At 39.8% G+C, this 13,954-nt stretch overlaps 1 protein-coding gene across 10 annotated transcripts in view; it reads left to right on the top strand.

Annotated features, from left to right (window-relative positions):
- Nucleotides 1-13,954, top strand: part of LOC143041743 (coronin-1A-like) — a 195,162-nt gene that overhangs the window by 104,035 nt on the left and 77,173 nt on the right. For all 10 annotated transcript variants that reach the window (XR_012967815.1, XM_076213760.1, XM_076213759.1 and 7 more), the window contains one exon: nucleotides 4,569-4,670. Coding sequence is in view for 9 of the 10 variants with exons in the window: in XM_076213760.1 (XP_076069875.1) it covers nucleotides 4,569-4,670 (102 nt within the window). In the remaining variant the exon portion in view is untranslated. The remainder of the gene's footprint in view (nucleotides 1-4,568; nucleotides 4,671-13,954) is intronic.

The raw sequence follows: 13,954 nt of genomic DNA, 5'->3' as shown, positions 1-13,954 counted from the left end.
TAATAATAACAATACTGTAATAATAATAATGCTATAATACTAATAATTCTGTAATAATAACTGTAATACAGGCATGTAAATGTACTGTAAATACAGTGTACTGTACTGTATGTTTTATTACGTACACTGTAAATATCCGAAGGTATGCACGCGGGACAGTGGTGGCAGCCAGGGTTGCAGCGTTTTCTACACTGCTGTGTAGAATGGGAGTGTTGCCATATTGGGGCATACATTTTTCTTGGGCGTGTGCAGACTTTCATAGCAAGATATACTTGTCAAACTTTGACAAAGTGGTGGTTCTAGTTTTTTATTCTTGAATGTATATAAGGCCCCCATGCCCTAACATATTCAGTAAGATATAACAATTATTTTTTTATATTATTATTGCTAAAAGAAAGCTGAAACTTTAGCGTAGAATTTTTTCTACACGGTAAAAACGTATCTTTTGGGGTATAATATTTTATAAGTAACACAATTACCAATAAAAGTCATATTTGGATGTACCATTTATTATTTGATAACTAGTTCTATGATTTTTAAACAAAAGTTTGAGTTTTTGAACGTTTTTAACAGCCCACTGATATATACAAAAAAGTTCATGTCCTTGTGCAGTTGCCACATGCCGCTATTTTACTACGTTTTGGTACAAAATTCTACGAAACGGCAGCCCTGGTGGCGGCTTGACTGGGCCGGGTTTGAGTGCACATGTACGGCCGTCGCTGCCACCTACCGGACAAATAGGGAACTTTGCTTGAAAAGTCCACCCTTTGTTCATTTCGACCGGTCATACAAGGGTCCGGGCATTCAGGGTCTGGGCTTTCGAGGTTCGACTGTATATATATATATATATATATATACATATACATATATATATATATATATATATATATATACACATATACAGACGCTCCGCAACTTACGTTTTAGTTACGTTCCGAACGGCCGAACGTAAGTTGAGAATGAACGTAAGTTGTTACTGTACTATACATCCGTAAATTCTATTACCGTATCTTACAAAACACCCCTAAATCATTAATTATACACATAACATTGTAAAATAATTACATTAATTTCAAATAAATTAAATTCAAGCAACATAAATTGAGATGGTGGAGGAGGAGGCAAGGCACTTTCAGTCTGTCGTTTGTGCAATGTAAACAATGGACGCAGCGTCATGTGTAAGTATCGTTTGAACTACAGGGAGCGCACTAAACTAAATAATTCACAATTTTTTTTTTTTTTTTTTTTTTTTTTTTAGTCCAAACGTAAAATTGAAAAAACGTAAAACGAATGAACGTAAGTAGAGGAGCATCTGTATATATATATATATATATATATATATATATATATATAGACGCTCCTCAACTTATGTTTTAGTTACGTTCCGAACGGCTGAACGTAAGTTGAAAATGAACATAAGTTGTTACTGTACTATACATCCGTAAATTCTATTACCGTATCTTATAAAAACACCCCTAAATCATTAATTATACACATAACATTGTAAAATAATAACATTAATTTCAAATAGATTAAATTCAAGCAACATAAATCGAGATGGTGGTGGAGGATGAGGCAAGGCATGTTCAGTTTGTCGTTTGTGCAATGTAAACAATGGACACAGCGTCATGCGCAAGTATCATTTGAACTACGGAGAGCGCGCTAAACTAAAAAATTCACTAAATTTTTTTTTTCTTTTTACAATTTTTTCTTTTACAGTCCAAACGTAAAATCGAAAAAACGTAAAACGAATGAACGTAAGTAGAGGAGCATCTGTATATATATATATATATATATATATATATATTGTAGTTGTACTTGAGTTACCCCCGGATTTTGTGAACTGGCTTGATAACATTTTCTGTGTTTATTAGTACTCAGAGTAAAAGAGAACAAGTATACAGCAGTGACTTTATATTTTGTAATGCAAGTAGTGTGATCCTAATTACATATTGCAATTGATGCTGTGAGTGAGAATTTGAGTTGTACTGAAGGGGTTATCCTTATAAGGAGGAAAAAGCCCTTGGTATGTTGATAGATAAAATAGAATTGAGTTACATTGTATGTGAAGTTTAATGGAAATTTTGTGCAATAAAAGATAATCTGTAATTCCTGCCAGTGGCACAAGCACATTGCACCAGTCGTGTATTTCAGTCACTGCTGTAGCATATGGTGCTCCCTAAAACCACCAGTAATTCCTTAGATGTTGAAGGAAATAGAAGTCCATGAAATATAATTATACAGATGCTCCTCTACTTACGTTCATTCTTTTACGTTTGAACTGCCTGTAAAAAAAGATTGTATCTTTTTTTTTTTTGAGTGAATTTTTGAGAGTGCGCTCTCCGTAGTACAAGACGTTCAAACGATACTTACGCAGGATGCTGCGTCCCTTGTTTACATGGCACAAACGACAGACTGAACATGCCTTGCCTCCTCCTTCTCCTCCTCCCCCTCCTCCTCCTCCTCCTCCCCCTCCTACTCCCCCCTCCTACTCCTCCCCCCCTCCTACTCCTCCCCCCCTCCTACTCCTCCCCCCCTCTTACTCCTCCCCCCTCTTACTCCTCCTCCCCCCCCCCCTCCTCCTCCCCCTCCCCCTACTCCTCCCCCTCCTCCTCCTCCTCCCCCTCCTCCTCCTCCCCTCCTCCTCCCCCTCCTCCTTCTCCTTCTCCTCCACCATCTCACTTTATGTTGCTTGAATTTAATTTATTTGAAATTAATGTTATTATTTTACAATGTTATGTTTATAATTAATGATTTAGGGGTGTTTTATAAGATATGGTAATACAATTTATGGATGTATAGTAAAGTATGAATGGTCATACATTACTGGAACATGACAGACTGAACATGCCTTGCCTCCTCCTACTCCTCCTCCCCCTCCTCCTCCTCCTCCTCCCCCTCCTACTCCTCCTCCCCCTCCTCCTACTCCTCCCCCTCCTCCTACTCCTCCTCCCCCCCCTCCTCCCCCCCTCCTCTCCCCCTCCTCCTCCCCCTTCTCCTCCCCCTTCTCCTCCCCCTTCTCCTCCCCCTTCTCCTCCCCCTTCTCCTCCCCCTTCATTTTCACGTCACGTTCAGCTGTTCGGAATGTAACTAAAACATAAGTTGAGGAGTGTCTGTATATGTATATATACATACATGCATGCATATATTCTGTCAAGTGGAATATATATATATATATATGTATATACATATACATGCATATATTTTGTCAAGTAGAATCAGATGAAGAAAAGGTAAAAGGTACAGATGGAGAGAATGTAATGGAAGAGATGGTGGTAAGAGGAAGATGGTCAGAATATGGTAATGGGATGTACAAGGGGAAAGAGTGGCAGCAGACCAGAAGTGAGTATTTAGGGAGAGAGACTGGAGGAAGTGGATAGTTATAGATACTTTGGTGTGAATGTGGCAGGAAAGGGAGGACTGGAGATAGAGGTAGAATGTAGATTGAGAGAAGTGAGTAAATGCCTTGGTGGAATAAAAAGTGTAATGAGAAATAGACATTTGGGAATGGATGCTAAGAGGAGATTGTATGAAGGAGTGATTAAGCCAACAGCACTGTATGGGGCAGAAACATGGAATATAAGAGAGGAAGAAAGGAGGAGTTTGAATGTGTTTGAGATAAAATGCCTGAGAAGTATGATAGGGGTTACTAGACTAGAGTGAGAAATGAGATGAGGAGGAGAACAGGGGTGGAAAGGGAGTTGGGAGATAGGGTTGATGAAAGAGTATTGGGATGCTTTGGACACATGGAAAGAATGAGTGAAGAAAGATTAGTAAAAGAGGTGTAGAAGGTAGAGGTGGAAGGAGTGAACATGAGGGGTCAACCGAGGATGAGATGGATGGATGGGGTAAAAGGGGCATTGGGAAAGCGAGGAATGTCTGTTGAGGAAGGACAGGAGATAGGGGTGAATGGAGAATGGTTGTGTATGGATAATGCTGTGATGCATGAAGGGGAGTGGGTGGGGGATGAGGGAGTATGTATGAGAAATGAATTGACACACCCCGAAGGGATATCTCCCTGTCTTCTCCTTTTCTGCATGAGGGGATGGAGAGGTGGAGTGCCAGGGAGTGCCAAGATAAGAGGGAGAGAAGAGGAGAATGGAGTATGTAAGGGGATGGAATGGGCAGGAGTGGTTTCTATGCCTTTGTCTTTTGGCAACCTCCCTTGTAAGGGGGGAAAAGCCTTTGGTATATATATGTATGTAATAATAAACACAAAATGTGATCAAACCAGTTCACAGAATCTGGGGGTAACTCATGTACAACTACAAAAATATATAATCAAGATGCCGATGCTGGCATCCTCATGTACCCACTTGTGCCGCATGACGCCTACTCAGGCATCATCGTACCAAGGTGGTTAAAGAAAGAGGTGGGGATGGGGGATTCAGGCCTAGGCATACCCCTGACTGAATAGAATTTTTTTACTAAACAAAATCAGTAAAGTGTATTGATATGTTGAATATTTTCATATGGTAATTAAAATAGTGCTGTAAAATGAGGGACATAATGGAGATCTGGCCTAATCAATATTTTTTTTTTTTTCTTTTTCTTCTTTTTCTCTCAAGGGTCATAGTGCTAGCTCAGACAAGGACCTGAAGACCTCAACTAACCTGGACACAAAATTCCAGCAACTGCAGCGTATATGGGGCTGTAATGTCAAAAACCAAGTATGTATCTGTCATAATTATTATCCATTTATTGTTATTATTCATTCTGTGATTGTTTTTATTAAGTGTTATTGTTCAAGCTATTTATTTATTTATCTATTTATTTATTTTATTTTTTTCCCCTGGGTATTTTAGGCTTTATCTTTCCATAGATGATAAGCTACCTGTTACCTCACTACCACCTCATGACCTTGAGATTGACTCCCTCAAGAGAAGTCAGTGCTAAGAGTGAGGTAGCAACCCTCTTAATTTGCACTGCTCATTCAGTTTTGTTTATTCTTTCTTCACCAGCCTTTACCAACCATAGATTCCTTTCCTTTCTTCTACCCGCCTTAAATCTCTCCATCACTTCATCAACAATTCCATCCCTTTAGTACTATTGCCCACAAGAATAGAACTGGATGATAACAATGAAATACAAATACCTCCCAACCTCACTATGGTGAGGGTTAATGATGGATGCAGAGGATGGTGATTTTTGGTAGCTTTTCATGAACTACACACAGGCAGTATGAAATGGAAGGTCACTCTTTGATGGGGCAAAAGTGACACTACAGTTTGGGAGTAACCCATACAATTGACCCTTTTTAGGATCCACTATGCACATCCTACCTAGGGAAGGGGCTAGAAAAAGTGCCCTAAACAAAGCCTGCCTCACAACTCCCAGACTAGGTAATTGACTCAAGTGGTGTCACCATCAGTTGCTATCAAAACAGAACTAGTGAAATAAGTGAGCTGCAGCCCTCCTATAATCATAAAACTCCCTCTTCTGCCACACTGCCCCAATATTATTCCTCCACCTTCCCATAATAAGATAAGCCCCTACCTTTTCTCTGAATGTGTTTGACCACATGGCACATCAATGGATGCCTTACCCTCCCAGTGGACAGAATAATAACTGCTGCCCTAGAATGAGCACTCTGTCACAGCTATCAGCGACACTATTGAAAAATGACCTTTTTCCCAGTTCATTCTGCTCCATTGATCCTCATCTCAACACCCTCCAAGACTTGTTATAACTTAAAATTATAAATGTATTTGCCCAAGTATGTTAAGTGTCAGGTTGATTGACTTCATTGTCAAATCCAACAGCAATCTGTGCTTGCTTTGGCCATACAAGTACATAGGGCAAAGGTGATGACTGCAGTCTTAGTGCATCCTGGCATAAGTTGAAGGAAGGTGTAAGGTGCAGTTGTCAATCTCGTGAACATGGAGCTCCACCCAAAACTGGATTAAAATAACCAGCTGACCCTTTATCCATCCAGCTCCCATTTCTTGTCCCTTTATCTTAGTTCCTTGTGGGTGAAGGGTCATCCCTGTATCCTGCCCACTGCTCAAGTCAAAAGCAGTGCAGCAAGACACAGCACCTCCACCAGTTATGGCTGCTTGGCCCAACTGTCAGTTGTTTGATACACAGTCAGGTCACCAAATGTGTGTTTTAAATAATACTGAGCTGGGGCCACTGTATAGGACATTGTGCCATACAAATAATAAACCAATGGGGAAAAAAAAAAAGATTGGTTCTTCAGAGCCCAGACCCTTTCACCCTATGTATACCTTTTTCTCTACATGCATCAATAAATTATTTAGGGTATTAAATTCTGTACAATAATAAGAATTGTGAGGGCTTACATGATTCCAACACAGTTCATAAGTGGAAGGGGTGGATAAGGTTAGAGGACAGGCCAACTTTAGGCAAACCAAATAGTGCCTCAATCTGCTGTCAAATAATGCTCTTCCTCCTGAGTACAAGAGAAAGGGTCAGGTTTGTGGGTCTGTTGCCAGGACACTACACAATATAGAATTTATTTTTGTTTTCTTCTTATTCCAAGAGAGAACAAGCAGCTTCACTGCCATGGTTACACCATAGGTGCTTGGCATATGGTGTCTCCCAAAGGGAGAGAGCACAAAGCGCCCCTGCAAGGGCCAATAAGATATTGAAATGGTTTATTTTCTTCATCTCAAAATTTTTCTTTGAAGAAGAGTTGGTATCTTTTGCAACCCCATTTTGAAGAGGTTTTTTTCCCCCCAGTTATTTATTTATTTATTTTATTATTATTATTTAGGAATGTGCCACAGGGCACATTCCTAAAAGTAAAATCAAAGGCATAAGAGGGTCTGTAAGCTCTCGGGCCAGCACCCTAAGGTTTGGGTCTTTTAATGTGCGTGGATGTGGTACAGATGAGAGTAAAAGGGAAGAGATAGGTAGTATGTTTGTGAGAAGAAAGATGGATGTGTTGGCTTTGAGTGAAACTAAGCTGAAAGGGAAGGGCGATTGTAAGTTTGGGAGTGTAAGTGGGAGGTTATCAGGAGTGAAGAGAGGGCGAGGGAGGGAAGGGGTGGCTATACTAGTAAGTGAAGAGATAGGTAAACGTGTAGTGGAGTGGAAGGAGGTTTCCTCAAGGATAATGTGGATGAAGGTGAAACTGGGAAAGGAGATGTGGGTTTTTGTAAGTGCATATGGGCCTGGCAGTGAGAAGAGTGTAGAAGAAAGGGAGGGTTTTTGGATAGATTTAAATGAGTGCATAGAGGGTTTAGGGAGAAGTGTAAATGTAATAGTACTGGGAGACCTTAATGCTAGGGTAGGAAAGGATCCAATTGATGGAGTGGTTGGGAAATGTGGAGTTCCAGGAAAGAATCGTAGTGGAGAGTTGATGGTGGAAATGTGTCTAGAGAGTTGATGATAGCAAATACAGTGTTTCGGAAGAAAGTCAAGCATAAGTACACATGGGAGAGGGTGGTGGATGGAAGGGTGGTAGATAGAGCGTTAATGGACTATGTAGTGGTAAATAGGATTATGATAGGAAGAGTTAAGGATGTACATGTGCTAAGGGGAGAGGGTGGGGGAATATCAGATCTTTTTCTGGTGGAAGGTAAGTTGAGAGTGGAGGACAGATGGAGAAAGAGGAAAGGGACAAAAGGTAGGGAGGTGCTTAGAGTGAACTCTTTAAATGAAAAGGAAAAGGAGAACGAGTACAAGAAGAAGCTGAAGGAGGAGTGGGAGGGAGTGAAGGATAGAGTAGAGGGAGGTGTGGAGGAGGAATGGGGATGGTTCAAGGAGGGAGTCACAAAGTGTGCAAAGATGGTGTGTGGAACAAGAGGGACAGGAGGAAATAGAAGGAAGGGTAGTGAATGGTGGGATGAGGAAATGAAGAAGGTTGTAGAGGAGAAGAAGCGAGCTTACACAGATTGGTTACAAAATAGGACGAGGGAGTCATATGAAACGTACAAAGAAAAGAAAAGAGAAGTAAAGAAAAAGGTAAAGGAGGCAAAGAGGAGAGCAGATGTAAAATGAGGTAAGAGTATGACAGAAAATTTTGAAAGTAATAAAAAGATGTTTTGGAAAGAAATTAAGAGAGGAAGAGGAGGCGAATCAAGTAGAGAAGAAAAGGTAAAAGGTGCAGATGGAGAGATGATAATGGAGGAGAAGGCAGTAAGGGGAAGATGGGCAGAATATTTTAGGGAGTTGCTAAATGTGAAGGAGGATAGGGAGGGAAAGATAGCTGCAGTGGGAAATGCTAAGAAAATGAGAGTGATGAGTGAGGAAAATGGAGGAGAAATAAGGAAGGATGAAGTGAAGGCAGCAGTTAAGATGATGAAAGCAGGTAAGGCACCTGGTGTGGATGGATGCCATGCAGAATGTCTTAAAAAAGGAGGTACAGTGATGGTGGACTGGTTGGTGAGGTTATTTAATGTTTGCTGGAGAGAGGGTAGAGTGCCGGAGGACTGGAGGAGTGCTTGTATAGTTCCACTTTACAAGGGAAAGGGGGACAAGTGTGAATGTAGTAGTTTCAGAGGGATTAGTTTGTTAAGTGTAGTTGGGAAGGCTTATGGGAGGATCTTGATTGAGAGGATTAGGAGAGGAACAGAGGGAGTAATTGGTGAGGAACAGTGTGGATTTAGGACAGGTAGAGGTTGTGTAGATCAGATTTTTGTGGTAAGACAGATATGTGAGAAAGCTATAGGAAAGGGGAAGGATGTTTTTTGGGCCTTTGGATCTGGAAAAGGCTTATGACAGGGTAGACAGAAAGGCACTGTGGGAGGTTATGCAGATATACGGGATAGGAGGAAAGTTTCTCGGAGCTGTCAAGAGTTTTTATGAGAGTAGTAGAGCTTGTGTCAGGATTAGAAATGGAGAGAGTGAGTGGTTTGAGGTAAAGGTGGGGCTTCGTCAAGGATGCGTTATGTCACCCTGGCTGTTCAACTTATACATGGATGGGGTAGTGAGAGAGGTTAATGCAAGGGTAGTGGGTCAGGGATTGGAGATGGTTAAAGAAAGTGGGAGGTGAGCCAGCTGTTGTTTGCAGCCCGAAGGGATTTCTCCCCGTCTTCTCCTATATATGGGGGGACGGAGAGGGGGGTCGCCGATTTAATGAAGCGGCCTTGCTGTGGATGTGCTGTGTCTTGCGACACTGCTTCTGACCCAGGGCAGTGGACAAGGTGCAGGGATGACCCATCATCTAGGAGGTGCTAAGATGGGAGGGAGGGTGGAGGGGTGTGGAGTGTTTTCAGGGATGGAATGGGTGGGAATGATTTTAGGCCTTTTCCTTTTTGGCTACCTCCCTAGTAAGGGGGAAAAAGCCTTGGTATATGTATGTATGTATGTATTATTATTATTTTTTTTTTTCCATTCTATAAATTCCTTTTTTGTTTCTTCTTGGAAGACAGAGATGGAAGGAGTGAACAAGGATGGATGGGGTAAAAGGGGCATTGGGAAAGAGGGGGATGTCTGTTGAGGAAGGAAGGGAGAAGACATGATAGGGGTGAGTGGAGACTGGTTGTGTATGGATGATGCTGTGATGCATGGATAGGAGTGGACGGTGGATGGGGGGTGGGGGAATATGTGTGAATGATATTTTGACACAACCCAAGGGGGTTTCTCCCTATCATCTCTTTTTTTTCTGCATGAGGAAATGGAGAGCGGGGTTGCTGATTAAATGAAGTGACCATGCTGTAGATGTGCTGTATCCTGCTGCATTTCTTCTGATCCAGGGTAGTGGGCAAGATGCTGGGATGACCCGCCATCCAGGAGGAGCCAAGAAAAAAAAAGGGAGTGAGGGATGGTGAATGGGAGTGGAGTATGTGGTGATGAAATGGGTGGGAGTGGATTTATGCCTTTGATTTTGGCTACCTGCCTTGTAAAGGAAAAAAAGCCATTGGTATTGGTATGTACCTTTTACTGAGGTTATTTTGGTTATAGCATAAACATCAGGACATTCCTCCTCACATTGTGTCTTCAATCTTATTTCGAGAGCGTTTTGTTTTTATTTTATTATTATTTTATTTTTTTTGTAACACATTGCTTTCAGGAGCACAATGTGCCATGAGGTACCCACGTACCTGTATAAAAAAAAAAAGCCCTGTCACTTGTGTCAGCTTTTTGCCATGTTCTGGGAAATGCTGGGTTTAATGATGTTATCACAGGGAGTTAAATTTTGAAGGTATATAGACTTAATGGATTAATTTGAAAGAATTTGATAAATCAATCAACTGTGTAACAATCTCTTACTACCTGTGACCCCGAGGAACCTAGCCACAGCTATTGGGTTAGTTCATAGGTCACTTGGTGAAGAGATTTTATAGTGCTATCTGAGTTTGAGTTTCATCTCTCAAAATGCAGATTGTTGGTCTACAACAGTCTGCATTTTGAGAGATGAAACTCTGTCAAAGTAAGTTTAAACTGGGAATATTGATTATTCCTTAACCATAGTATTACAGCAAGTTTCATAAAACATAAAAGGTACTGTATATATGGATTTAAATGTGGCATGTTTTGTTGTAGTAGCTATGTGGTCAACTCTCTTGCAGCTTTACATGCTGAAACATTTTTAAACCCATGTCTTTTTTCCACCACAATTGGTAGTAGTCCTTTCTTAGATTGTGAAGCATTTTGTGAATTGTATGTCCGTCTACAGCCAGACTTAGACTTGCAGCTGGCCAATTTAGGAAACGTGCATTTTAATCTATTTAGTATCGAGTTGTGCAGATTCATTTTCCTCAGAATTTTTTTTTTAATTCTGTAGTAACAAAAGATTAGTATTGGTCACACAGAAAGATGGCTCAGAGATGGCCACAACCCTTCAACCAGTATTGAACTCCACTTAAGTTGCAGCCAGTAGGTTGGCACTCAGTCCCAGGATTGAGCTTGGAATATCAATTAGATGGTCATGTCTCTTGATCAGTGACTGAGGTCTAGATGTTATAAATCAGTTATAAGCCATTTGAAGAAAGGAGCTTTGTTCCAAATTAATTAAATTATCTGGTATTAACAATGATTAAACAAAATGTGATACCCCCTTACTATGTTTAAGTACCGTATTTTCCGGCGTATAGTGCGCGACTTTTTTCCATTGGAAGGGCCTAAAAATGGGGGGTGCGCGTTATCCGGTGGTGCGCATTATCTACGGCCTACGATAAAAATTCTGCGGCTGTGTGTGTAATTTTTTTCACAACAACGTGACGATGTTGGCCGTCACAAAGTCGGGAGGCACACTTCTCCGTGACGTTCCGTGAGAACAAGAAGAACAGCCATGGTGACATGAAAGAATACGCCAGCATGGGCTACCGTATATAAATATTTGGTATAGTTAGGTATCTATCGAATCTTATTTTTCATGTTTAAATAGGCCTAAACACCATGAAACATTATCAATATTCATGATATTTGCCCATGTTCACAGCATCCTAGTTTGAGTTTTTATGTTGGCTTTGTTGCTTCACTTTAGGTATGGTACAAATTCCGTTGCGGCTGTTCATAAACTCGTGTCAAACACCTGACTACAACACCCTCTTTCGGGAGTTATATTAACTAAACGTCACCTCGATGAGAGACTGTCCTATTTCACCACTGTCATTGCAGGTTCAAAGCTAAAATGAAAGTCTGTAGTTTGTTTCAGTATTAAATAAAAAATGGTAAAGACGAATTATTTCCTCAAGATATAAAATGAACATTTTCTGTAAAAATCCCAAAATTTTTCTGTATATTTTACTTTCAATAAACTTTTTTTAGATCATATTTCCTACAAACTATTTAAGCTGCAAACTAATAAGGGACCAACGCACAACATGAGTCATATACCGGTACATGTAGTTCCGACTTTTTCTTAGTTGTGTCCTGATTGATGCCTAAACTGACACTTAATTTAGTGACAAATCAACAGATTTCCCAGCGGTGGCTCTAGCCAATGAAAAATACTTCTCCATGTAACCTCGATCACATGATATAAATACCGAGGTAAAACTGCGTTATAGACAAATGCGATCGGGCATGCGCGTTATACGTCGGTGCGTGCTATCTGTGTACTGAGATAACGAAGTGCATGGGTGCGCCTTATAACCCGATGCGTGTTTTAAGCCGGAGAATACAGTAGTTAAATGATTAATTAGTCTTCCTTAATTATGTACATACATACACATACCAGTGTTTTTTTCCACCTTGCTAGGGAAGTAGCCAAAAACAAATGCATAAAATCCACTCCCACCCATCCCATCCCCACATACTCCATTCCCATTCACCCCTTTGTGTATATATATATATATATATATATATCTTGACTCCTGGATGACGGGTCATCTGACATCCATTTCTTTTCTTTTCAGTTCTTTTCTTGTTCTAGAGCTGTCGCTGCTTCTCTGTCTGGTTTCTCTCTGGGTCACTTTTTGCTTGGCTTTTTATACTCCATGAATGTGAGCCAACATTTCAAGAATGGCAAAATATTACATGAGGTGATAGTTTAAAGATAATTAGCCAATGGGAAAGCAGTGAGCTTTTCCCACCAAATTATGATACGTTTCTCAGTTTGGCGTCATCTGATAATACGTAATGGGCATGCTCCAATAGACTGGTATTGCACAATGATTAAGATTTAAAGAAATATATATATATATATATATATGTGTGTGTGTATATATATACACACATGATTTCAGGACTAAACAAATTAAAAGACTATCTGTTAATAGAGAAACCAGACATAATTGGAATTGTGGAGACAAAATTAAAAGGTCCACTAACATTACTGTGGGACAGGGTCTGTACAACCATTGGGCGAAAAATAGAACTGAGAAACGGTGGAGAAATCATGTTTTTGACTAAAAAAGGTTTAAATATGACAAAGATAACAGAAGAAGAAAAAATGTGGAATTGATTATGGTTAAAGTCGAAAACAGAAATATGAAAAGTAGAAAATTTATAGTAATATATGTGCCACCAAAAACAAAGTCTTGAACAGATAGTGATCATTCCAAAATACTGGAAGACACAAAGAATACATTGATTGAATTATTGAAAGGAGGAAATATAATAATTATGGGTGACTTTAAGGAAATATGTTGGGAAGAAATGACAGTAAAATGTGGAAAGGAACTTTGGGGAAATATTCTACTGGATATGACCACTGAATATACATTGACACAGTGGGTAAAGGAAAATACTAGATATAGAAACAATGAAGAACTGTTGAGACTAGATTTAGTATTTACATCAGAGCCTGAAACCATTGATAAAATGGAATACAAGACACCAATTTGGAAGAGTGACCACATACTAATAGAGTGCAAACTAAAAGAAAAAAATTATTTGAGAAGAAATGAGAAACAGAGAAAAGGAATACTAATGTACAACAAAACAAATTTTGAAAAACTTAGAAAAAATGTTCAAAATGCTAACTGGAAAAAATTTAAATGAAAAAACAAAGATGGAAGAGAAATGGAACATATTAAAAGGAAATTACAAGGAGGGAACAGATACATACCAAAGAATCAACAAAAATGGGTATACAACCACTCCTCGTTTAACGACCTACTCGGTTAACGACAACGCGGAGTAACGACTGGCTTTATGACAGACCAATATTCGTTTAACGTAAATCTCCTGAAGTTACAACGTCGTGTACGATAAGTTGGCTGAGGCAAATTTGTATGATGTTATAAATGAACTTGTACGATGGATATTAGCTGTGAGGTAGAGTATTCTGAAGCTTAGGTCTACATTACCATCCTGCAAGCTGCAAAAATTACCTGGGGTACAGTATATACTGGTATTGGTAAATTTTTAGTTTCGACCAAGGGCGCAATATAGCAATAGAAAATTAAATATTAATTTTATAAATTATAATGTATCAATGTAATATGCAATTGTGAGTGGAAAAAAAAAGGTGCCAAAACAGATTTCATAAGTAACGAAGTCGTGTCGGTCGAATGGTATGCCGTGTTTGTTATGATAGATGCCGACGTCGAAGAAATGAAAGGATGATAAATTCGTCTAACCTAAACTAAACTAACCT

The sequence above is a fragment of the Oratosquilla oratoria genome, chromosome 32 (genome assembly GCF_046742065.1).
Source record: "Oratosquilla oratoria isolate Oo_2021 chromosome 32, ASM4674206v1, whole genome shotgun sequence".
Lineage (NCBI taxonomy): Eukaryota > Metazoa > Arthropoda > Malacostraca > Stomatopoda > Squillidae > Oratosquilla > Oratosquilla oratoria.
The sequence above is the reverse complement of the archived record's forward strand: the minus strand, read 5'-3'. Positions and strand labels throughout refer to the sequence as shown.